Source organism: Syzygium oleosum, unplaced genomic scaffold (genome assembly GCF_021117445.2).
Source record: "Syzygium oleosum isolate NSW1041296 unplaced genomic scaffold, Sole_v2.1 Sole_v2.01, whole genome shotgun sequence".
Taxonomy (NCBI): Eukaryota; Viridiplantae; Streptophyta; class Magnoliopsida; order Myrtales; family Myrtaceae; genus Syzygium; species Syzygium oleosum.
In genome coordinates this window covers 6206578-6228990 of record NW_026607485.1, presented here as the reverse complement: position 1 = coordinate 6228990, position 22413 = coordinate 6206578, and the positions used below count along the sequence as shown (strand labels likewise).

The 22413-nt window shown below is 40.7% G+C and overlaps 5 protein-coding genes and 1 pseudogene across 8 annotated transcripts; 4 read left to right on the top strand and 2 right to left on the bottom strand.

Moving 5' to 3' along the window:
* The first annotated feature begins 482 nt into the window (after positions 1 to 482).
* Positions 483 to 3255, top strand: LOC115682886 (divinyl chlorophyllide a 8-vinyl-reductase, chloroplastic). 2 transcript variants are annotated; one of them, XM_030607243.2, is made up of 2 exons: positions 483 to 2070; positions 2655 to 3255. In XM_030607243.2, the coding sequence occupies exon 1, from the start codon at positions 686 to 688 to the stop codon at positions 1940 to 1942; it is 1257 nt and encodes a 418-aa protein (XP_030463103.2). In that variant the 5' UTR covers positions 483 to 685; the 3' UTR covers positions 1943 to 2070; positions 2655 to 3255. The 2 variants fall into 2 exon arrangements, with proteins under 2 accessions (XP_030463103.2, XP_030463102.2); XM_030607242.2 differs by having other exon boundaries at positions 2652 to 3255.
* Positions 3256 to 4651: 1396 nt separating this feature from the next.
* Positions 4652 to 6965, bottom strand: LOC115682887 (CASP-like protein 1D1). Its single transcript, XM_030607244.2, has 3 exons — positions 6603 to 6965; positions 5228 to 5354; positions 4652 to 5021 (listed from the first exon to the last, which is right to left on the bottom strand). The coding sequence occupies exons 1-3, from the start codon at positions 6857 to 6859 to the stop codon at positions 4797 to 4799; spliced, it is 609 nt and encodes a 202-aa protein (XP_030463104.2). The 5' UTR covers positions 6860 to 6965; the 3' UTR covers positions 4652 to 4796.
* A 2137-nt stretch (positions 6966 to 9102) lies between these two features.
* Positions 9103 to 14556, bottom strand: LOC115682931 (uncharacterized). Of its 3 annotated transcripts, none has more exons than XR_008814412.1 (12): positions 14238 to 14556; positions 13648 to 13749; positions 13408 to 13562; positions 13227 to 13320; positions 12153 to 12223; positions 11952 to 12058; positions 11565 to 11686; positions 11170 to 11258; positions 10719 to 10778; positions 10178 to 10285; positions 9497 to 10001; positions 9103 to 9418 (listed from the first exon to the last, which is right to left on the bottom strand). XR_008814412.1 is itself a non-coding variant. In XM_030607299.2 (11 exons), exons 1-11 carry the CDS (start codon positions 14425 to 14427, stop codon positions 9885 to 9887), a joined length of 1215 nt encoding a protein of 404 aa, XP_030463159.1. In that variant the 5' UTR covers positions 14428 to 14556; the 3' UTR covers positions 9383 to 9884. The 3 variants fall into 3 exon arrangements, 1 of the variants encoding a protein (XP_030463159.1); XR_008814413.1 differs by having other exon boundaries at positions 9103 to 9377; XM_030607299.2 differs by having other exon boundaries at positions 9383 to 10001.
* Positions 14557 to 15687: 1131 nt separating this feature from the next.
* On the top strand, positions 15688 to 16607 carry LOC115682885 (uncharacterized; annotated as a pseudogene).
* Positions 16608 to 17778: 1171 nt separating this feature from the next.
* On the top strand, positions 17779 to 18258 carry LOC115682828 (disease resistance protein L6-like). The gene has a single exon (XM_030607183.2). It carries the CDS (start codon positions 17779 to 17781, stop codon positions 18256 to 18258), a length of 480 nt encoding a protein of 159 aa, XP_030463043.2.
* Positions 18259 to 18740: 482 nt separating this feature from the next.
* Positions 18741 to 19832, top strand: LOC115682884 (disease resistance protein RUN1-like). The gene is made up of 3 exons (XM_030607240.1): positions 18741 to 19454; positions 19506 to 19715; positions 19824 to 19832. The coding sequence occupies exons 1-3, from the start codon at positions 18741 to 18743 to the stop codon at positions 19830 to 19832; spliced, it is 933 nt and encodes a 310-aa protein (XP_030463100.1).
* Positions 19833 to 22413: the final 2581 nt, after the last annotated feature.

The window sequence follows — 22413 nt, the reverse complement described above, 5'->3', positions numbered from 1 at the left end:
ATCCGAAAACCCTGGTGCATTAAACCGTGGCTCATGGCTTGGACTAAAATCAAATAGACAAAACCAAAGATTTTTGCATTGAAGTCGATAAGCCTATTGATCTCTAGAATTGGTTTTTAAGAGATCGCGCACTAGAAGCTGTCATTTCCAAGGTCGAGCCTTGACCATAAACAAATATGATTAGGCCATTTTTCTGAGTTGAATCGATGAATTCAGATTCAATATCAAATACGTGTACAGATTTTCATTTCTCAGAATGGGGAATCGAACTGGTTCTCTATGACAAAAACCTGTAATTTTATAGATGAGGCCAATCCGGTTGGCCGTTTCTCGACTCTATTATCGATTTTCGGCTTCGACTAATGTCCTTGATCATGAAAGGGCGAAGTGTTTGAGACCAAAGTGATAATTCTGAAAGCTCAGGGGGGCTGGATTGCAATTTACAAACTTTAGAAACTCTTTTAACTCGTCATCCACTATCCAATGATTCTTGCTGTTCTCAGCGGTGCCTGTCCACCTATCATTTGGATTTTGTCTCGATTTCTTGAACCCAAGATTCACAACGGCCATGAAACGCCATCTCCACCTCAAGCTCACTCCTTTCCCTCCAGGAATGCTTCGGTGAAGCTCGACCCTTTCTTGGCCGTTGTGCTTCAACCGAGACTAGCTCCTCCAAGAAAGGAAAATGTCCCTTTCTCTGTCGTCCAATGCAATCAGTATTCAACCCACAAAGCGTGAAGCCTTGAGAGCGCGTTTCTCTTCTCAATTCATCAGCCCAGTTCAGGTGAGCTCAAGCACTCGTGCCTTCTCAGTCTCGCATGTGAGCTCACCTTCCTTCTTTAAGTTCAGCCGAGAAAGACTCGACCCAATTACTGCTTCACCAGCATCAGCGGCTGAAGCAGCACCCTCTTCCTTCAGGAACAAAACACCCAAAGATGTAAACGTTTTGGTCGTGGGCTCAACTGGGTATATTGGGAAATTCGTGGTGACAGAGTTGGTGAACAGAGGGTTCAATGTCATAGCAGTCGCTAGAGAGAGAAGTGGGATCCGGGGTAGGAACAGTAAAGACGAGACATTGAATGAGTTGAAAGGGGCTAATGTGTGCTTTTCGGATGTGACGAACTTGGAGACCTTGGAGAAGTCTGTGGAGGGCTTGGGATGTGATGTTGATGTCGTCGTATCGTGCCTCGCTAGCCGGTCTGGCGGAGTGAAGGATTCTTGGAAGATTGATTATGAGGCCACGAGAAATAGCCTTCTTGCCGGTAGGAAATTCGGGGCTGCGCATTTCGTGTTGCTTTCTGCCATTTGCGTGCAAAAGCCCCTTCTCGAGTTTCAGCGGGCGAAGCTGAAGTTTGAGGCCGAATTGATGAAAGGGGCCGAAGAGGACGATAAGTTCACATATAGCATTGTGAGACCAACAGCATTTTTCAAGAGCTTGGGGGGTCAGGTCGAGTTGGTGAAGGACGGGAAGCCTTTTGTCATGTTTGGGGACGGAAAGTTGTGCGCTTGTAAGCCAATTAGTGAGCAGGATTTAGCTTCTTTTATTGCAGACTGTGTGTTGAGTGAAGACAAAATAAACCAGGTTTTGCCGATTGGTGGGCCAGGGAAGGCTTTGACGCCTCTTGAGCAAGGGGAGATTTTGTTTAGACTTTTGGGGAAGGAGCCCAAGTTCTTGAAAGTGCCGATCGAGATTATGGACTTTGCGATTGGTGTCCTGGATTTCTTGGTTAAGATTTTTCCAGGATTGGAAGATGCAGCTGAGTTTGGGAAGATTGGACGGTACTATGCTGCGGAGAGTATGTTGATTCTGGATCCCAAGACGGGGGAGTACAGTTCTGATAAAACACCTAGCTATGGGAAGGACACATTGGAAGAGTTCTTTGAAAAGGTTCTACGGGAAGGAATGGCAGGTCAAGAATTGGGGGAGCAGACAATTTTTTGAATGATTGGTGCTGTGAAGGAAATGCGTTCAATTGCCAATAATTGGGTAAGGCAGCTTCAGTTTTGTAACATTTTCTCACCTAAGTTGCGGATCCTTACCCGGAAACTGATTGAGCATCTGTATAATCTGTGAGTAAGATATGTATGTAATGATTGATTCTTACTGACAATTCACAAAGTCTGTTATTCATAACTTTGAAGTTATTGATGTCTTATGCAATGTATTCACTACGTTGCGTAGAATTATGGCTTAGATGTTAAAAATGATCTGAAGAGTAATAATTTGCTTCAAAGATATGGTCCGATTGCAGAAACATATGCTGGCAGTAGAAAACTCATTTAAGCAAGGAAATCAGAATATCAAACGCCCTTGACTAATTATTACTGCTTCGTCAATCCTTGCCTGTTGAATTGTTGAGGCCTTCTGTATTCTCGTTGGATAGCTACAATTCCTGAAGGTACTTTTGAAGTTGTCCTGGAGGAACAATTTCCACAGTTTTGAGATTGATCTTAGATGCATTAGAAAAAAAGGAAACATGCGAAAAAAGAAATGCCACGCTAATGCAAGAGGAGGTTGGGGTTTCATAATGCGGTTGTCTTTGGAAAAACTTTTTGTAGGATGGTTCTCTTTTATTTCTTTGTTATTTTAATGTTCATGTTGTGACCCTGGCATGTTCGACGGATAGCTCATTCTGACATTTTATTTGCAGAAGACACTTCTAGGCAACCCAAAGTCTTTGCAGAAAGTCTCTCAGTGAGCATCAAGGTTCTTGTGGTAGTCTGATACACATCTTGATGCTGCTAGCTAGAAACTTGGTGTTCTTGCTAGATGTCATATATTGAATTTAGGCCTGAATGAAAAGATTTTCGACATGTTCTAGATTTTTGGAATTCCTCGAGACCATTGACACCTGCAGTTCCAGGGCATAGGAGTTAGGTTGGAACTAGACTATGTGAATGTGACGCCTTAACAAGTACCAAAGCATACTCTTGTTGCTTATTTGGGTTGATCATTTCAATTTGAAATCCTCCCAGGAGTATGAAGGTTTTTTTTTTTAGATATGATTTACATGCTAAACTGAGTCGAAACTGGAAATTTGGAAGGGCTGGGGAAAAAATGGTTAAAAAAGCTAAAAGAGGATGATTTGGCTGCAAGCTAATATCTAGGTGCTAAATGAAACGATGGACTTGAATGAGGATACCTTTCCAATGGGTTTCTCCTTGTTTAGCTTTGTCATGTAAATGCCATTCTTGTCATATCAGAATGAGGACCTTCTGTGGAAGAGGAGTTTGTAATGCACACTTCTTGCTGAATCAATTGCCAAGCTTTGGCCAGTCTCTTCTCCATGAAAAAAATTTCATGTCATTAAATATAATTCTTCTCGGACATAAAGAGTCAAAGAACAATGGTTCTCGGTCAAATTGGTCGACCTATTTTGCGTTTATTTGCTACTCCATGCTTTGTATGGGGCCTCTAAGAACCAATCACTTTGGTCGTGGTTAATTCCTGTTTTATGAATCAAGATAACCATTCGTTCCCGTATAAGTAGTCATTTATCTGTTCTTCTACCGTGAGAGGGGCTGATTGGGATTTTTACATATTTTGATGTATAGCGCCCAGCAAAATGTTCTCTTCATGGACCACTTCTCTCGTGAAATTTGAGACGAACTCAAATGTAGATAGAACGGGGAAAATTGTCAAAAAAGTCCTAAACCTATTGTACGGCAGCCAATTCAGTCCTAAACCTTTTAATTTTGCCAATTTAGTCCTAAATCTTTTCGATTCTTGCCAATTCAGTCCTTCCGGTCAATTTTGGCCGGCCGGCGGCTTAAATGGCATTTTTAAATATTTTTTTCCGAATTTTTTAATCTTTTTTTTGCCTCGCCGTCGTGGCGACGCCGAGGTGGCCTTGCCCAGCACAGGAGAGGCGCGACCTCGCCATAGCCTGGGTTGCAACGGCGAGGTCGCGCCTCGCCTGTGCGTTTTCCACCTCCAGCGTTTTTGTTCCATGAGCCTAACATCGCCTGCATCACCATTAGAGCGATGGAATCTGGATCCGTCCAAGATGCTCCACTGAAAGCGCAGCGACGGCGAGGTGGCCTCGCCAGATCTGGGCGGGCGAGGCGCGACCTCGCCGTCGTGACCCAGGCGACGGCGAGGCGGCCTTGCCCAGCACAGGCGAGGTGCGACCTCGCAGTCGCCTGGGTCGCGACGTAGGCGACGGCGAGGTCGAGCCTCGCCCAGATCGGGTGAGGCTTGACCTTGCCGTCGCGACCCAGGCAACGGCGAGGTCGCGCCTTGCCTGTGCTGGGCGAGGCGACCTCGCCCAGCCAGGGACCGGCGAGGCCCGCCCTCGCCGGTGGCCGGCGGGGCGAGCTTCGCTAGAGGCCGGAGAGGCCGGCGCTCGCCGGATCGGCTAGAGGGGAAAAACCAGAAAAAAAGATTAAAAAATTTGAAAAAAATATTTAAAAATGTCATGTCAGCGTCGGCTGGCCAAAATTGGCCGGAAGGACTGAATTGGCAAGAATCGAAAAGGTTTAGGACTGAATTGACAAAATTAAAAGGTTTAGGATCTGAATTGATCGCGTGCATAATAGATTTAGGACTTTTTTTGACAATTTTTCCGAATAGTATGTTACAACCCTTGACGTGTCATAATAATATATCTGACGAATGTCCATGTCACTATAAATGCCAGAACAAGACATATGCAGTGACAATAAAGAGGACAGATGATACATATTTTATTCACAAGCAAAACACGTCTATGATCTATCTACCTGTACTAGAGGTACAAAACATAGACAACATCTTCACAGGGGGATCACGAATAGCCGAGCCAAAGTCACACTTTCTATTTTGGGATCTTCTTGTGCAGAGAGAAGATGGAGAGGGTGATGAGGAGGATGAGAACAAAAGCAGCAAGGAGTGAGATTGCAATGGAGGCTGCAAGGTGCTGACAGAACTTGTCATAGACATTGCAAACCTTTTTCCAATCCACATGGCTGTTCCCCTTCAGCCCTATGTATCCAACCCCTCCTGCTGTGCCTGTTGCTGAGGCCACTAATCCCAGCATCACCTGGGCATTTCACGACACAGTTTGATCAATGTCAGTGCCACAATGAGCATGCTCATAAATTATGAGACGTTCGTGCTCTTGGGCCGCTAAAAAAGCACGGTCCATTTCTTTACCTGTCATGGTGTTAAAGGAGATACTGGAACAAAAAATTGTTCATTTACCCAAAAAAAAAAAGGAGTGCTAAAGTTTGGTGCCTGAGAGCTCACCACATCCCAGAGCACAAAGAAGAGGAGGAAGCTGGCTGAGAAGACTGGCTTCAAGATGACTGAGATGGATGCAAGTGCTGTGACGATGCTGTAGAGGCAAGTCACCGAGAGCGCCACTACAAAGTATCTGCAAAAATTAACTATCGTCAAAAAAGGTGAAATTATTTATTGGAAAGCTTAATTGTTATTTATGGATTATGGCGAATAAACTGTCCTCCAAACAAAATTGGTTCTTGCACCGTTTCTGGGCCGGACATACTTAATTATTTCCGAAATCACTAAGGATTTATTTACTTTTCTCTCTACCCGATATAGATAAGTTTCATGCTGTTTGTGAGTGCATAGTACTATTGAATTTATCAATAATATCGGAAGTAAAATAAGATATTAAGTTTGTAAGGACTATTAGTCGCTTCATAAATGTGTGAAGAGCGATTGATGTGGTCATTGATTTTCTCTCTTTTTTCTTCCTTTCTGTTCGTTTTGGAGCGAGAGGCTTCCACAGCATAGATACAACTTGTCACCTTCATAGACATGCATAGACTTTGACATTTTGTCTACGGCATTAATCATTATTGTCGCAGCTCATGTTTTTCGTTCGTAGAAGGCACCCCAGATTAGAAAGCCACGTCAAACCAATCGATGGACATGGTATTAAAGTCTAGGCAATCAAGCAGTTTCTGGTTTTCTTTTCTTGAACAGTGAAATTTCAAGTTTTTGGCTTCTTTCGCATGTCTGCGGCATTTTCCAGGCATATTATCTAACTTTATAGATAGATTGATATTCGAACTTAATCAAGACTAATGATAGTTTTTTTGATTTAGAATATCCTGGTTTTCCTGCAAAAGTTGCAGAAAGATGTTCTTCAAGATCGTCACTCATGTCTGACACTTTCTCACTAAAGAGGAAACAGAATCAAGAATTTAAGCACGCCCGCATAAGAAAATAACGCATGATGATATCTACGAGCGATTTAAACACTTCTGAAAGAGATTATTCGGTATGGGCTTCGCGGTACATGGTCGAACTTGAGGGGGTAATCGCAAAGCTAGCTTTAAAAGGGGAAAGAAGAAGCTAACTTCTTGATGGGTATGAACCAACTTCTTCAAGCAAGACGGAGAAAGGCACGATCGAAATGAAGTTCGACCCTAAACTCGAAGGAAGGGATTGGCTCGGGCAGGCTCTCGAGGAGCATATCGATCCGTGTCTAGCATCTTCTCAGTCAGGCAAGGAAGAAATAGGCAGCAAAAGGAGTGAGAAGTAGAGCTAGGAAGCAAGGGAAGCTGGGTAGGTCTACAGTCTCCAGGTCTTTCAAATCCCTTTATAAAAAAACAGTAAGTAATGCATGAAACCATATCGGCAACTAGTGACTTACGTGAAAGCAGGAGAGTTATCGAACTTAGCCTCAGCTGCCACTAGGCGTGATACTCTTGGATCGAAAACTACTTTCGTTTGCTTGCTCGTGACCATGACCAAGAGCGCAGCCAGCGTGGAAGCGAACAGCAACCCTCGAAGAGCCACGTCCGCCGTGAACAAGCTCGCTGCGTCTGGAGGACCCGCGGGCGGAGGTAGGGCCTCCTCTTTCGACGGCGGCGCTGCCTCGGGGTCGGCTTTTTTCTCTTCGGTCGACATGGATGCTCTAGGTGCAAGTTGGGCTCGAGTATGTGGTTATGGCCGCAAAGAGTTGCGTGGTCTATTATGCACACGGAGAAGTGGGAACGAGTCGATTCTTCATATTATTCATTAGATGAATTAATTAATTGTTTTTGGGCTGAATAAGGACGTGGAATGTGAACGATTTTGGTGGGTTGGAGTGACAGGTACGCAAACCCATTTCCCACGTGGCCAGTGGCCAGTCGCCGGTGCCAAAAATAAAGAAAAAAAAAAGAAAAGAAAAGAAAAAAGAAAAAAAGAGAGAAAAAAAATAATTTCGATTTAAAAAAATATTTGTATAAAAAAGGGATGGGCTTAATGGGTGGATTGGAAATGAGTTTCACACTCAATCCATTAAGATCCATTTATGATAAGCTTAAAACTTTAAGACCCATGTAAGATGGGTTTTTCAAAGTTGTATTGATCAATTTATGACCATTTATTTTTTAAATGGGTCATATACAGGTTTACTGGATCGTTACATATTTGTATGGAGATCCTTTGGTTTCTTCTTGTATTTATAGTCATGTATATGTCACCGAGTTGGAAGGGTCGACTCGGACAAATGACAAGACAGAGAGCTGTGGATACATGCAGTAACTTCAATTAAGTTCAGGAACTGGTATACATGATGACCAGGGTATATTGTCATGAGCCAAATAGAATGGTGTTGCATATGGCCCGTCGATCCGGGACACACGATGAACTTTTGCTCGATATTCAATTTTGATATGTGAACTTCATTTCGATTTGATCCTTGTTATTATGCGGAATTGCTCGAATCGGTCTTTTTCTTTAAGTTCTTCTTTTCATCGAATCCATTTTGTAGTTGAAACAGGATGGACCCAGTCCGGAGGAGTTAATTTAGGTAATACGTTTATGGCTTCGCGGAATATATATAACTCTAAGCTTTTCTTTATCACGAGAGCGAGTTTCTACGATGCGATTTTTTCTTTGTGTGGAGAAATTCAATAGGCCGTTTTGGTCTATGATCCAGTGGTGTTTTCTGATAGCTTCCTACAACAGAATTTCCGGGTAAATTATCTTAGAGATTTGAGAAATTTCATTTCCTTCCATTTGATGTCTGAACAGGTTTAGAGATTTTGTTTACTTTATTGAATAGCTTTCTAAATATCACAAGAATTTTTTTTTGGGCTATTTGTATCCCTATTAGTCTCTTTTTTTGGACTAAGCAGTTTTCGACACTGAATCAAAATTAATATCGGGAGCTTTTCTTTGTTGTGCTTCGTGCGGGTGCGGCTTTCATGCGCCGCGATTGTGTATTCGTGTTTGCAAATTACGGTTTGAGTTATCCTCGTTTTCACTGCATCACTCAAGCAGTCACTTTGAGTTCAAAGGGGAGATATTGTGCTAGGAAATGTTCTGTCTCATGTGAACTCCAAGTCTACTACTGTCTTTAAACTCAGATTGCTGAAGTCAGTTGGTAAAAAGTAATCTGATGAAGCTTAGAGGGTTAATGATAAATTGAGTAGATTACTTAGTTGCCAGTTGCCACTTCGTGCCATGTGTCAAATTCTCAACCTATTCTGTGCTCGGCGGCAACGTTATCCCTTGCTGCGCTTGTAATCTCATGAAATCTCGGACCATCGACATTTAAGTATGTAACTTGCGGGTTTCGATGTGAATTTTTCGATACAAGTAATTGAATGTAATATGCCCATCTACTGGACGTCGAGTAAATTGGAATTTGAGTCGGTAACTCAATCCAAATATTTGCAATAATCATGTATTGATAATAGTGGTAGATTTTGATTCAAAATTAGATGACAGTTGATACCTTACTTCATAAGAAAACGATAAATTAAAATACACCATCGAGGTTCTTCATATTATCTTAACTGCTGGATCGAGGTCTACTACAAATCGGAAATCGTTGAAGAAAGACGAGATAATATTTCATTTTACTTTTTTAGTCGTTTTCCCTCTCACACAATATAAAGTTTTCTTGAAGTCCTTTGATATTCTTCATTTTACGATGTTTCACGCCGAAAAGAAGTCATATCCACCCTTAATTAGTAATTAATTAATCACAGTATTAACGTAGACTTTTATGCTCCACATATAAACCCTATATAAAAAAAAAATATACCAAGAAAAGGAAGAAAGGAATTCTGTCCCTGGGGCCACATTCAACTACAGAAACTTGCCTCCCATCTAACAGTCATTTGATAGCAACAGCTATAATGATCATGAGCAGCCGGTCAAGTACAAGTGGAATCGATTTGTGTATGAAGCGTGTTGAAACTTACACGTAATTAGTGCACAAATTGTAATTCTGGAGGATTGCGTTTGGTCCATCGTGTCCACCTTATCTACACAAAATGCATGCACGCATGTGGGTACCAAAGCCATTCCTGATATAGTTCAAGTTTTTCGACATTTTTAATGATGTAACAAGCGATGCAAGTAGGTTCTGTATCCTGGGCACCACGACTGGACAATTCAATCCAATAATAGCAAGAAGCCATGGCGGTCGCTGTATACCATCGTCGAACGAGTCCAGATTAAATGCACTCTCTTAATTTTGGACAGCAAAATTCTGTCAGAAATAGAATATAATAAGCTGCAAAACCAGACAGAAAATGAAAGGACCACCTTATCTATTGTCTGTCTCTGAACTGCCATTTGGTCCATCTAAAATTCGTGAGCCAAAAGATCCTCTCTGCAGAAACTAGTCATCTGAGGATTGTTCTCAGAATTCAATTGTTGATGATGCACCTATTATCTCCAATACACTTGCATTTTTCGGGGAAAGAAAAGAATCATTATCTGAAAGTACAGGAATGATAACATTCAAATCAAGAAGGAGCAGATCTTTCAATGGTTCGGGGACCTTCACAAGAGAACTTCAGATGCTGGTTGCTCGAGACCTGATTACCGCACTTGTCTTGCTTCTCAGCGGAATTGGCTGAAACTAACATGGCAACCACACATAGGAGACAGATCTGCAGCTAGTGCATTCAATCTCCAATTCTGTCATACTTTAACAAAGGGCGCCTTCGGTGGTTAGTTCTTCCATATTGACTTTCACCTCCAAGCCTGTGTTTAATAAGGAACTAACCATGGCCGGGATACCAGATTTGAGAACAGCAGCCAATGCCTACATGAGCGAAAAGAATGCGAGGTTGTAAAAACTTCAAGATAGTTAAATGCAGCATATATGCAACCAGCAACAGGAATGATTGGGAAAGTATTACCAGAGCAATATATATCTACAAACAAGCAATATTTCTACTTCTACCCAAAGTGATATGGATATTTTGCCAAAGGAAGTACCTTGCGGTCATCTTCTGACTTCTTCCGTTTGATAACCTCGAAAGGCCACTCGCTGACAAGCTTTTGAAGTTCAACCTTAATGCTGGATCTCTTAGCATCAGGTAAACTCTGGCATCGATCCAAGGCATTCACATCGTGAGACCTAAGAAGCGATATCTGAACAAACGGAGCCTACATAGGTGTATTTCCAACTTTATCTAATTCAGGAGTCTGAGATGATCTTTCGAACTCACTATTAGGACCATGGAACACACTTGTGTAATTTTAACCAAACAGTACAGCAAGCACCAAATACGAAACCCAAATCACCCAGCCACCCTCAACAAGAGGATCTGTCACAGTAATTTTATCTGAGCACATTATTGGGGACAATTCAGTATGTCTTCCACTAATTGCTTTATTCCTTAAAAGAATATGGAAAATTGAAGGACTAGCTCAAAGGCGGAGGTAATTTAGGATAGCAAGTCCTTGAGCTAGGGGATCACGCCAGATGGTGAGCATATTAATAATAGCTATAGATTCTCTGAGAAGTGAGAAGCACCTGATTCAAGACGTGAATGACTGTAGCAGCCTCCTCAGGTTTGCCTTCAAGTAGAAATCCCTGCACAAAAAATCGAATATAAAACCGTTTAGTACACCATAAAACAAGTAAATGACATTCAGTTAAATTTTAATCTTACACCGGAGTGCTAAAAGCCACAAAAAAATTCCGAATAGAGAAAAAGTAGTCATATCTCCTTTGTGTGTTGACAATGAATATTCTCATGCCCATAGGTGCTTCATGTCCTAGGGTGTGAGCCAAATTTGGTTTATTCAAGCATTAACTCTCACTTTTCTTGGCTGTAGACCTCTCAGCTGGTTTACCAAGAACTTTGTTCTGATCTCTATTGCAATTTTACCGTTTTCCCATAATCAGATTTTCTCATGCAAGAAGACCAAGTGCTTTCAAGGTCTGATATTTGTGATTTCAACAGTTTGTGTTTGCAAACTACCTTTGCACATGAGAACCCACTGCCCACGGTGTGCTGCTTCATAGACTCAGATCTTAACTTCTCAATTTTCCATAGAGATTCAACGTCTCCTAAAAAGGGTAATTTCCGTCAAACCACTAAATAAGATAAAGAAGCATAATCTCAGAACAAATAAAGAAACAAAGACGTTGAAAGACACAGTGTAGCGAAATTCTTTTTATTTCTTATTTCTACCTTTTTGTTTAGGGAGAGAAAGAAATCATTGTACAGAAGAATATATTCGAGCACATTCCGTCTTTTATAAGTAAGTGGCAGGACCTGGATGAGAACTATTTGTGGGAAGAAATAGAAAATAAAAATTGCTGAGGGACAAGGGCTTGAGAGCAGCAAAGGGAGACAGAGCAAGTGTTTCTCACCTACTTTTGCAGCGAACTCCATCCAGATGTCAAATGCAGCTCTATGCAATTTCACTCCATCCTTGACAAATCTCTTCGAATACTTTGTGAGCAACCCCCAATTGTCTGTATTATAACAAATGCTGCAAAAATTTTCCATGGAAACAAGGATGTCAAAGAACATGAGTAAACTATTAGATTGAGAGTAGCAATGCACACAATATGATTAAAATAAACACAAGCTGATTAAATCATCTACAAAAGACACTTATAAACTGGATAAATTGCTTGATAACTATGTAGTACATTTTACACAATATTTAAGTGCTTTAATGGCTTACTACATGATAATAACATCCTTCTCAGGATAAACAGCATGAAAGCAGGATAAACAGCACGGAAGTGAACCTGAAAACAATATCGGCTGTGCTGGGTTGCAATGGCAAGTTATTTGTCTTCAAAAGCTTCATAACTTCCTGCATGAGGGTAGCATCTTTGTGCTCTTTAGCATATTGCTGCATTTCAATACCCCAAGTTAGCAGAAGAAATGTGTAAATAAAACAAATGGAAAGAAAATAATCACTTGATATAGATACACATCATCATTACCAATACATGGTTTGCAGAGCCAATTGTAGGGGTCAATCCATAGACATTATGCTTCCACAAGGCCTTCTTACCTACAATTTTGTCAACCCTTAGTTTCTATCATGATGGACTATTTTGCACCACGCAATTTAAATTCTTAGCCTAAATAAGGATTGCTGCAATTAATATAGATTCTACTTATATCATGTACTCGCAGTAACAATTAATTGCTGCAATCTCCTGACATGAGCTATTCTATGGAACTGCAGTTTGATTTGATTTGTTTTGCTTGAAAATCATGAAGAGCTTAACTACTAGAATCAGCACGAACTGATAACTACTGAAGCTATTAGTTCATAAAAACACGTCTGCCCAAAGTGAATGCTCTTTGCTAAGCTTCAACAAAGAATTCAATAACCTGAAGTGGAGGTATCATTCAAGAAATCAGAGTCTTACAGAGCCAGCAATGTGCGGAAAGACCCATTTACAAAGATTAAGTGTTTGACACATATTAAGTTGGATTGAGCTTAACAATGTCCAAGTCATAAACGAGTTAACAAGTTTGTACATAAAAAATAAAGATGTCATGATAGGCCCGTTTAACCATTTAAACACATTGAAGCATGTCGAGCAAGTTAACATGTTACTCACACAAGACACGTTTATACACATTTAACAATTTTATATGTAATTGAATTGAATGTGGTTTCACACATTCACATATGAAAAACTATTTCTTGGATATGTTACATGTGTCATGTTATTTCCATCCACGTGCTTAATAGATGTGTTGCATCTGTGTAAACAAAATTCTGGTTTACATAATTGACGCAGCAAGGAAAAAAAACACAAAAGCACAACTTGCTACCAGTGGGGTGGTCAAAAGTTCTCATAAGCAACTGAATTTGTTCTCGAAGCCCGACAGGCCAGTGGTAAAAAGATCATTTGAGAATAGACAACATACTATAAAATGATTGTGCTAATAATAGGGTCTACATGTAGCAACAATTGAATGCAGAAAAGGAATCAGGTAAAGATATTAGCAAAATACAAAATTTTTGAACTTGGCACACAACTCGTGTAGATAAAGCTTACCAAAGTCAAGAGCCCTAACACGCACGCATGCTTTTGTGACTTCCCGACAAAGGTTGCAGTTAAAATTCTCATGAATTCGAAGATTCGACAGTCTCTGCAATGAAAGGAAAAAACAGGTTCATTTATCAACTATTCAATAATTATAACTTTACTTCTCAAGTGGAGAAAGAAGTCAACTGACAAATCTGCGTAGGTTCTGCAAGACACCAAAGAGAAGCTTAATATCCTCTCCGTTCTTGCAATTTTCAATCATTGACCACGTCCATGCGTTTGGAGCCATCGTTCTTTTCGTATTAACGGATTCAATAATTTTATCATACATCTCCTTCACGGTCTCTGCATGATATAACAAGAACCAAGTATCAGAGAAAGAACTACACAATTTGTCAAGACACATATCAGATGGAGAAAAAAGAAAAACCTGTGGGGGGTTCCTCCTTTTCAGCATTTGCTTCGGAAGAATACGGTAAATGCAAAATTATTGAATAAGGGGCTGCAGGCAATCTGCTGCCATGAACCAGCCCTGTGAATTTCAACGGCATCACATCAAAGCCCTGTACTGCCAAGAGAAATGCACCTCCGTTTTGTACCAATAAGGAAACAAACTAATTCAACCCAGAACCGACATTCAAGAACACGAAGCAACTCGACTCGACGAAACAATTCGACACTATCGTTTCTATCACACAATCATGTCTCCGATATCATATATACGAAGCAAACACAATGGACACAACTAAAAAAAATACGACATTTCAATTAACAAGCACAATCCTCACAGCATAATCATCCCTCCGTTTCAACTTGACTACACCAGGCGCACACATCCCTCGGATGAGTTATTCAGACTTCTTCATCAATCATCAAATTCTCCACCCCCTCACATCGAGACATCATCAAACTCAACCTAAAAAAAGCACACCCGCCCCCCCCACACTAACAAAGAACCATCACTCTGGCATCCACAATCCACCGTCGAAATTCCTCTGACGGACGAGAAGCGCGCGCTACCTGCGAAACCGAGGGAACGAGCAGCAGCGGAGGAGAAGGAGGAGGAGCTGCGATTTCGACATGATTGCGCACAAATCTGAGCGCATTCCATGACTTGGCAGTCGTTCGGGGGGATGAATCCGGCCGAGCCGAGATGAACCGGAGGCCTGAGAATGCGACAGAGCCTGCGAGCTCTCGCGGCGGCGTGCATGGCTCCGGCGCGATCGAATCAAACGAGCCGATGAGTTCTCTCGCGCCCTGAAGGTCGTCGTGTTGTGTGCCGAGCGAGGTTTTTCTCTTTGGCTTGTTCAGGGTTTTACGAGGAGGAGGAGGAGGGAGAGATGCGGTGATGTTCTCCTGCGGCGGCGTCCACGGCCGCTTACGGTGCGGAACAATCGAAAACTTTTTGCAAATGACACACTCTCAAATGGAAGAAGATAGTGTTTAATATATGTAGGGAGGATAAATGTTTAGAAAATGCTTATTATTTAGCCAAATAAATAAATATATTAAATTATGGCAAGTTGAGAGAAATTCAAATTCCATTTGGGAAGTAAAGTATTTGTGGGATTAATTGATAATATCTTGATTATTCATTTACTGACATTATTACAATTCACCTTCGCAAAAAGATGAGATTAAGCTTTCTAACATGCTTGCTCTCGATCTATTTTGATTTAGTGGTTCACGAAAGAATTTGTACGTGGATTCAGAATATTGTATAATTTCAATTTCCTATACAATTAAGTACAAACAATTTCATGTTTGACGACCATATGAATTTTGGTTCATGAGGTCGATTGATATTGGGAAAATGTCATAAGCATTTCCCGCTTTTCATCCAATGACTTATTACATGCCTCTAATTTAAAAATACCAAATACATATGAGTTTTGCCTTTTGGAGATCACGTTGCACTTCTGCATCAATTAGCCTCGTGTTCCTATTATAAAAAAAAATGTCATTTTCTCTAAAAAAAATATTTATCCCTAGGTCCTAAATTCTTATGCCCATCAAAAGCACTCAAAATCAACTGAAAATTAAATCACTCGTGGAGCTAGAGACTAAAATAAGTTTTTGAGAAGGGACAATTTGGTCTTTTCAATATTGTATTTGCTTAGGTGTATGCGAATGTTAATTGTAAAGTAAGTTTTTCATTGAACTACCCACAATAAGGTTGGGTTGGAAATAAAAATGAACCGATAATAAAAAACGGACTGTCGTTTTCTAGATTCAAGGGAAATACTCCCCTTTTTAACTTGAGCTGCAACTGTCTCCTCTCCACCCTCAATCCACAACAGAAAAAACTCCTTCCTTTTGTCCAACACGGAAATAAACCGCTCAAGCAAAATCAAAACTGCAACAGACGAAGAACACAAAAGCCGAAACTTCATTACAATCTGATGCATAGAGAGACAGAGAATCAATCCTCCAATCTAATTCCTTTCGATTGACATTCTTCTTGACGAAAATGGGTTGCGGGAAGTCGAAGCATGATGTCGCCACCGGAAACACCATTACCAAAAGCAGGAGTTCGATCGCCAATCCCGAGAAGAGCAAACAAGTGGAACAGAACGTCCCTCAGATGGAAGCAATTGGGAATGATGCGGCATTACTTGTGCAACAAGAAATCGATAATGCGGTGAGCCAGGACACAGGAACTGCAGCTGATGTTAAGGACGCAATGGAACATCCCGAGCCCGAACGGGAAGAAGAGAGCAAAGAAGAAGAAACAAAGGCCGAGGATGAAGACAGAGAGGAAGAGAAGCACGTAGAGGAAGAAAGGGAGATCGAGTTGGAGCGGGAGCTACAGCCGGAGACGGAAACGGTAGCTGAAGAGGAAGAGGCAGAGCCAGGGAGATTCATATCCCGCGACTCGCCGGATCATTACTTCTCTCCGAGAAGAGACGAGGAAGCACTGGAAGGGATCTTGTCCGAGGGGCTCTCCTCCGAGTACAGCTCTCCACGGCATGAACTGGTCAAGGAGGGCGAGTACGGTCAAGTGTTGGTGGAAGAGAAGAATGCAACTGGACTGGAAAAGGCAGAGGAATTGAGGGAGAAGGAAAATGACTCGGCTCCTAACGAGGTACTCGAATAGATCTCTGACAATTTAACTGCTGAGATTACGCGTCCAGGATCGCAGACATATGCCTTGACGTGGATGACGTTTATGCTAATTCACAAAACCCGTTCTTTTCCCTTGATTTTGATACATTTACTATGCATTTAAACATTGACGTGAACACCAAGAAGTACAAACATCTCAGACTGACCGTTTGAGCTGGTTTTCTGATTGAGATGGTTAGCTCCTAACAAAAATGACGGAACCATGTTTCTGTGCAGGAATTTGTGGCTCATTTAGCAACTGGAGAAGTAGCGAAGAGCAATTGAATCGAAGAAGCAGGATCGCAGCCTTTTATGCCTTAGTTACTTAAAAATTACGGTGATGTAGTTCAGTTCTCGATGCCAAAAATTGCCGAACAGAGAACAGACTTAAGGGTTGGAGCCTCGGTTGTAATCTATAGGATCTAATAGTGTGCATTGGGGTTGGAGAGATGATCATTATTCCTATATATCACTCCTTGAATTACTATCACCTTGCCGCGTTACACTCTATCAGAAGATGAAGTTGAAAACAAAAGGATCCTTGAATCACATAAGGTGATCAAATCGTAATCAAAGAATCACGGAGGGTAAGTACTAAAAAAAATTCAATTGTGCAAATGCAATTTGAATGTCGAGCTAAACTTGAAATAATGACGGAGTATTGGCACTTCATTTTTATTTTAACACATCAAATGAATAGCAGTGCATCGGTATTTTATTCTGCTCGGAATTCTTATAGACTAATGGTCTTACATGTCTGCAAGTCTTGGCAGAGAAAATTGAGGTTGTTAGTCTCTTGGAAGTGGAGGGCCACATCTCCAGAGCCAACATCAGGAAGAACCAATTTTCGTGCTTAGATATGAGAGGAGCCATTTCTTTTCTTAATCGTAGTCTATGACCTTGGAGCCTAGTGCTGATACATTTTTAAGAATCATTCAATGTGGACATCTTTATTTCTGAGATGCGTGACAATGATACCATGTGCCTGTCCTAATTTTGATAGATTAATTATATAGGAAGCTGATATTTTGTTTCCATTCGTCCCCAGATAGAGGGGACTCACAATCACCACGACTAGATTATTGAAAAAAAATTATATCGGAATCATCCGTGAAATTGCTGATGAACCTTATATCATGCATTAGATGCTAAAAAACACAAGACAACAACTGTTTGGCGGTACATTGGAAAAGAATGGAGTGTATACTGTGCATTGTTGACTTTGTCACAATCAAATTACCCTGCAATATTCTATTGAAACAGTATCACCGTGTCTAGCAAACTAGCATCTAATTGGTCATATCTGGTGATTGTCTTTTCTGCCGATCTTTTCAAGGATTTCTTCAGGAGAAGAATTTGAGTAGGCATCACTGAAGATGGCTCTACTAAAAAACGCTGTAAACAACGGAATAGCAGACCCGGCTACTGGCGCATACACTACAAAGAAATTCAGCATATGGTGGTTTCATGGGGATTTGACTACGAGGTGTTCTTGAATTTTAGAGGACCGCACAGTCGATTAGGTATTACTGACTTCCTTTACATCAGCCTGATTGATGCAGGAATCTGTGCTTACAGAGATGATGAAGAGCTGCGCAATGGGGAAGAGATTGGCTCGGAGCTTCTTCGAGCAATCAAGCAGTTGAGAGTCTCCATACCCATCTTCTCAAGACGATATGCCTCTAGCAAATGGGGTCTCAAGGAGTTGGTGCAGATGGTGGAGTGCAAGAAAACCAAGGGACAGAAGATCATGCCCATTTTCTATACCGTGGAACCTTCTGAGGTCCGGTACCAAACTGGCGGGTATGGACAAGCCTTCCTTGAGCGTGAAAACAAGAGGCCATACAATGATGTAACTATTAGCGAGTGGAAGGCTGCTCTAAGTGAAGTCAGAACACTAAAGGGATGGGACCTACAAAGCATGCCCAACAGGTGATTACTTCTAAGATTAAAACTATCGCAATAGCATCCTTATAATGCAACTCAATTCTGATTGAGTCCTTGCTGAAATTGTCTTATTTGGAGAATCGAAGTTGAATGTATTTCTAGAAAAATTAGAAATCATTCAGAAATCATGCCAAAAATGGCATTCTTCACTGGAATTTAGCTTTTTCTAAGCTTAACTAGATGTTATAAGTCCACTTTCATCCTTTTCTTGTTGAATAGCATTATTGAGCTCGTGTAATTTCAAAAGGATCCTGTCCAAACGGGGTGTTTAAGTTTTCTAATTTGGTTTGGCCTGACCAATTGTTGTTCAACCCAATTTTCTAATTCAATGTGTTTTTCAACTCCAAAAACATCAGGCACGAAGGTGACTTCGTGAAAACAGTCGTCAAGAAGGTTTTCAGTTAGTTGAAAAAGAGTTATTTGGTATTATCGGATTGTTTGGTTAAATTGGACAATCACGTGAGTGAAATCATGAGAATGATTGGCCCTTATACACATGAAGCACGGATTGTTGGTATCCATGGAATGGTTGGTGATGGAAAGACTACTCTTGCTAAAATCATCTACAATCAACTTTCACCTGATTTTGAGGAGTGTTGTTTCCTTTCTAACATTCAAGAAACTTTGGAGATGAAGGGTGTTGAGTACTTGCAGAATCAACTGATCTCCAACATCCTCAGAAGGCAATGGACAGATATGAGTAACACAGACGAAGGGATTAAGATGATTAAAGATCGGCTGTGTTGTAAAAAGCTTCTCCTTCTCCTCGATGATGTTAACAAAAAGAATCAATTGAATGCACTTATGGGCAAGTGCGATTGGTTTGGTGAAGGAAGTAAGCTTATCATCACTAACAAAGAGGTTCTCAATGTTATTGAAGTGGATTGCACCTATGAGCTTAACTGCATGGATTACAACAAATCTCTTCAACTTTTCAGCAAATATGCCTTTAGAAGAGATTCTCCTTTGGATGATTATCTCACCCACTCCAGAAAGGCGGTAGGCATTGCCCAAGGTCTGCCATTAGCTCTCAAGGTTATAGGTTTGTCTTTATTAGGCAGCAAGAAAGAAAAGTGGGATGTCATACTGAAAAAGTTGGAAAAAGTTCCTCACGAGGAAGTCAGCAGTAAGCTGAAGCTAAGTTACGAGGCATTGGATGATCGACAAAAGCATGTCTTTCTTGATGTAGCTTGTCTTTTCATTGGATGTGACAAAAATATTGTGATCCAAATGTAGGATGACTCTGAACTTTTTCCGGAAGAAGCTTTGGAAGTTCTGCAGCATATGTCCTTGATAAAGATTGGAGAAAAGAATAAGTTGTTGATGTATGATCTATTAAGGGATATGGGGCAAGAAATCATCCGTCGAGATAGTAATATGGTGACAGAGAAGCATACTAGATTGTGGAATCACAAGGAAGTATTTGATTTGCTGATAACAAACCCGGTAAAAGCTCCCTGCTACCACTCACAATTTGGCTACTCTCTCTTTTATGATAGCACGAAACATGAGGGGTTAATAATGTGTTTCCTTTTTGGTTTTCCTTTTTGGCAGGAAAAGTAAAAGTTGAAGCTCTGTCTCAAGTTTCGCAATGAGGCAGAACACTGTTTTGCAGATGAGGAGTTCACGAGACTTCCAAATCCAAGGTTCCCTGAATTTAATGGCGGAATGAGCTGAACCGGTCTATGGAACTTTGGAATCAGAAAAATCACCTCGAAGTCGTGTTTGGAGCAGCAGTGAGGACTGAGGAGCTTATGGCAGAATTTCCATCTTCCGATCAACTTTTTCCTGAAGAAGTCACATCTACTTCCAATTGCGACGGCTTTCTTGGTAAAATATCCCTCTAAAGTTTGACATAGCCAAATTATCCACGAGGAATCTAATCGTTCTCGATCTATCAGGGAGCATCATTACTGATCGTTGGGACGGTTGGACCCATATAAAGGTGTGACATATGCTAGGAACCTATACTGTCCATTAGGTTGTGTCTGTTAAATCCAGAACTTGATCTTTCCATTATTTTTTTTTAGTCTTTTTTGTTGTTGCAGATGGCGAAGAGCTTAAAAGTTCTGAATATGTCGTGTTAAGGCTACTTGGTTAATAACTCCCGACTTCTCAGTACTTGCAAATTTAGAACGACTGACCCTAATGAACTGTGCAAACCTGGTTGGAGTCGATAAATTCAATGGTCAGTTGCAGCGCTTGGTTTTCTTAGATGTCAGCTGCTGCCCGAACCTTTGTGACTTGCCAAATGAAGATTAATAAGCTAAAATCTTTGAAAGTGCTCCTTTTACTTTGCACATCAATATGGGACACTAGACTTCGAGCCCGTGGCATGGCATCATTAGCCTACCTGAGAAAACATAGATAGCAAAAGGAAAATATAGAAAATTTATGCTGTTGTTTCATGTTTGTCACTCTTTGCATTGCGTTCTTTCTCACAGTTTTTGGGACGCTTGTAAATTTCCATTCCCTAAATCATTTGGTAAATTCGTCTGGTCACATCTAAATTTTTGCCTAAAGAACTTTGCATTTCATAAGTAAACGACTTTCGGTTAGCCCGTTTATACTTGAATTTAAATAATTAAGGGTGAAGGAATGAAATCTTGGTTTTGACATCTTATGTCCGGCCATCCAAGGGCAAAATGGAGGATTAAACTTTTGGTCGGCACATGTTAAATTGTGCTAAATCGAGCATTTTATCTTCAGAATATACTTAGCCTAATGAGGGACTATGAATCTCGCCAGTGATATGAAACAAAGGACAGGTGAATTGTGCACATGAGAATAAGAAATTTGGAAGGAAATCAATTGGAAACGAAGTGAGTAGCCGGCAATATAAGGAAGGAAAAGATTGAATTTCTTTCCTCGTGCTTGAGGGAAACGGCTGGAAATTGAGGATTCAAAGAAGGCGACAAAGTAAAGAAAATAACAAAAATAGAGAAAGAAAGAAACAAATCCAAGAAGGAAACTGAGAGATTTTGTGGGACCACAATCAGCCGTTCTAAAAGTTTAAGCTGTTAGATGAACGCATGGTTTAATATGTAGGGTTAATACCACGAAAAACCCCAAACTCGTGATAAATTTACAAAAAACTAATGTTTTGACCACCAAAAATTAATGTTTTGACCACCAAAAATCCCAAATTGGTACATTTATGACAAATTTACTATTCGTTAGCTATCGTTAAATTAGATTAATATCACAAAAAATCACAGATTGATACACCTGTGACAAACAGAAGGTAAAATCCCAAATTAGTACACCCGTCAACTGTCACGTGTCATCCAACTTGGCAATTCGACGGTAAAATTTAACGGAAATTAATAGAGGGTAAATTTGTCACAGATATATTAGTTTGGAGTTTTTCGTGATCAAAAAATTAGTTTGGGGTAAATTTGTCATAGATATATCAGTTTAGGGTTTTTCGTGATATTAACCTTAATATTTAATTGTTCTAATACTTCCCCGCTTAGTTTGGTCTTGTTGCCTATCTCTGATATCATGTGAGATTTTGTGAGACAATAACCAACTGTTCTAAAAGCTTAAATTGTTAGATGAAGGCGTGGCTTAATATTTAATTATTCTAATAGAAACGAACATTTTCTAGCCAAGATTGGCTGCTGGGAATCTCGGCATTTCAAGGGCAAATCACGGGAGCGAATTCTCGGTGATTGCAAAAATTCACGAGAGGGAATTCTTGGGTTTCTTGACATATCATTTATCACGTTAGAGAGAGCTTTAAGGGAGAGATCTCTTATTGAAAAGCAACTATCCTTCGACAAAAGAAACGATGGACCACTTCAAGACGTTCGTACATACATAAACTTGGAAACAAAACAATTAAGACAACGTATGACCTCTTCTTACCGTTTCATTGAGCTCGATACATTCTTATTTATTATGTAATCAACTTTATTCTCTAAGTATATTGATATGCAGTGCCAACACTCCTTGGAGTAAAATTAAGTTCTTTCCCTGAGCTTTGATAGGCATGCGCCCTAAAAGACTACCGACCGACCTTCCGTCTGCGCCTCCGACATCTCCATCTCGCCTTGATGCACACCCTTGTCCTCCCTCGAGATCTCCTCCAACAATCTGTCTTTGGTCCCGGTCACCATGAACGTGCAACAGAACCCTAGCA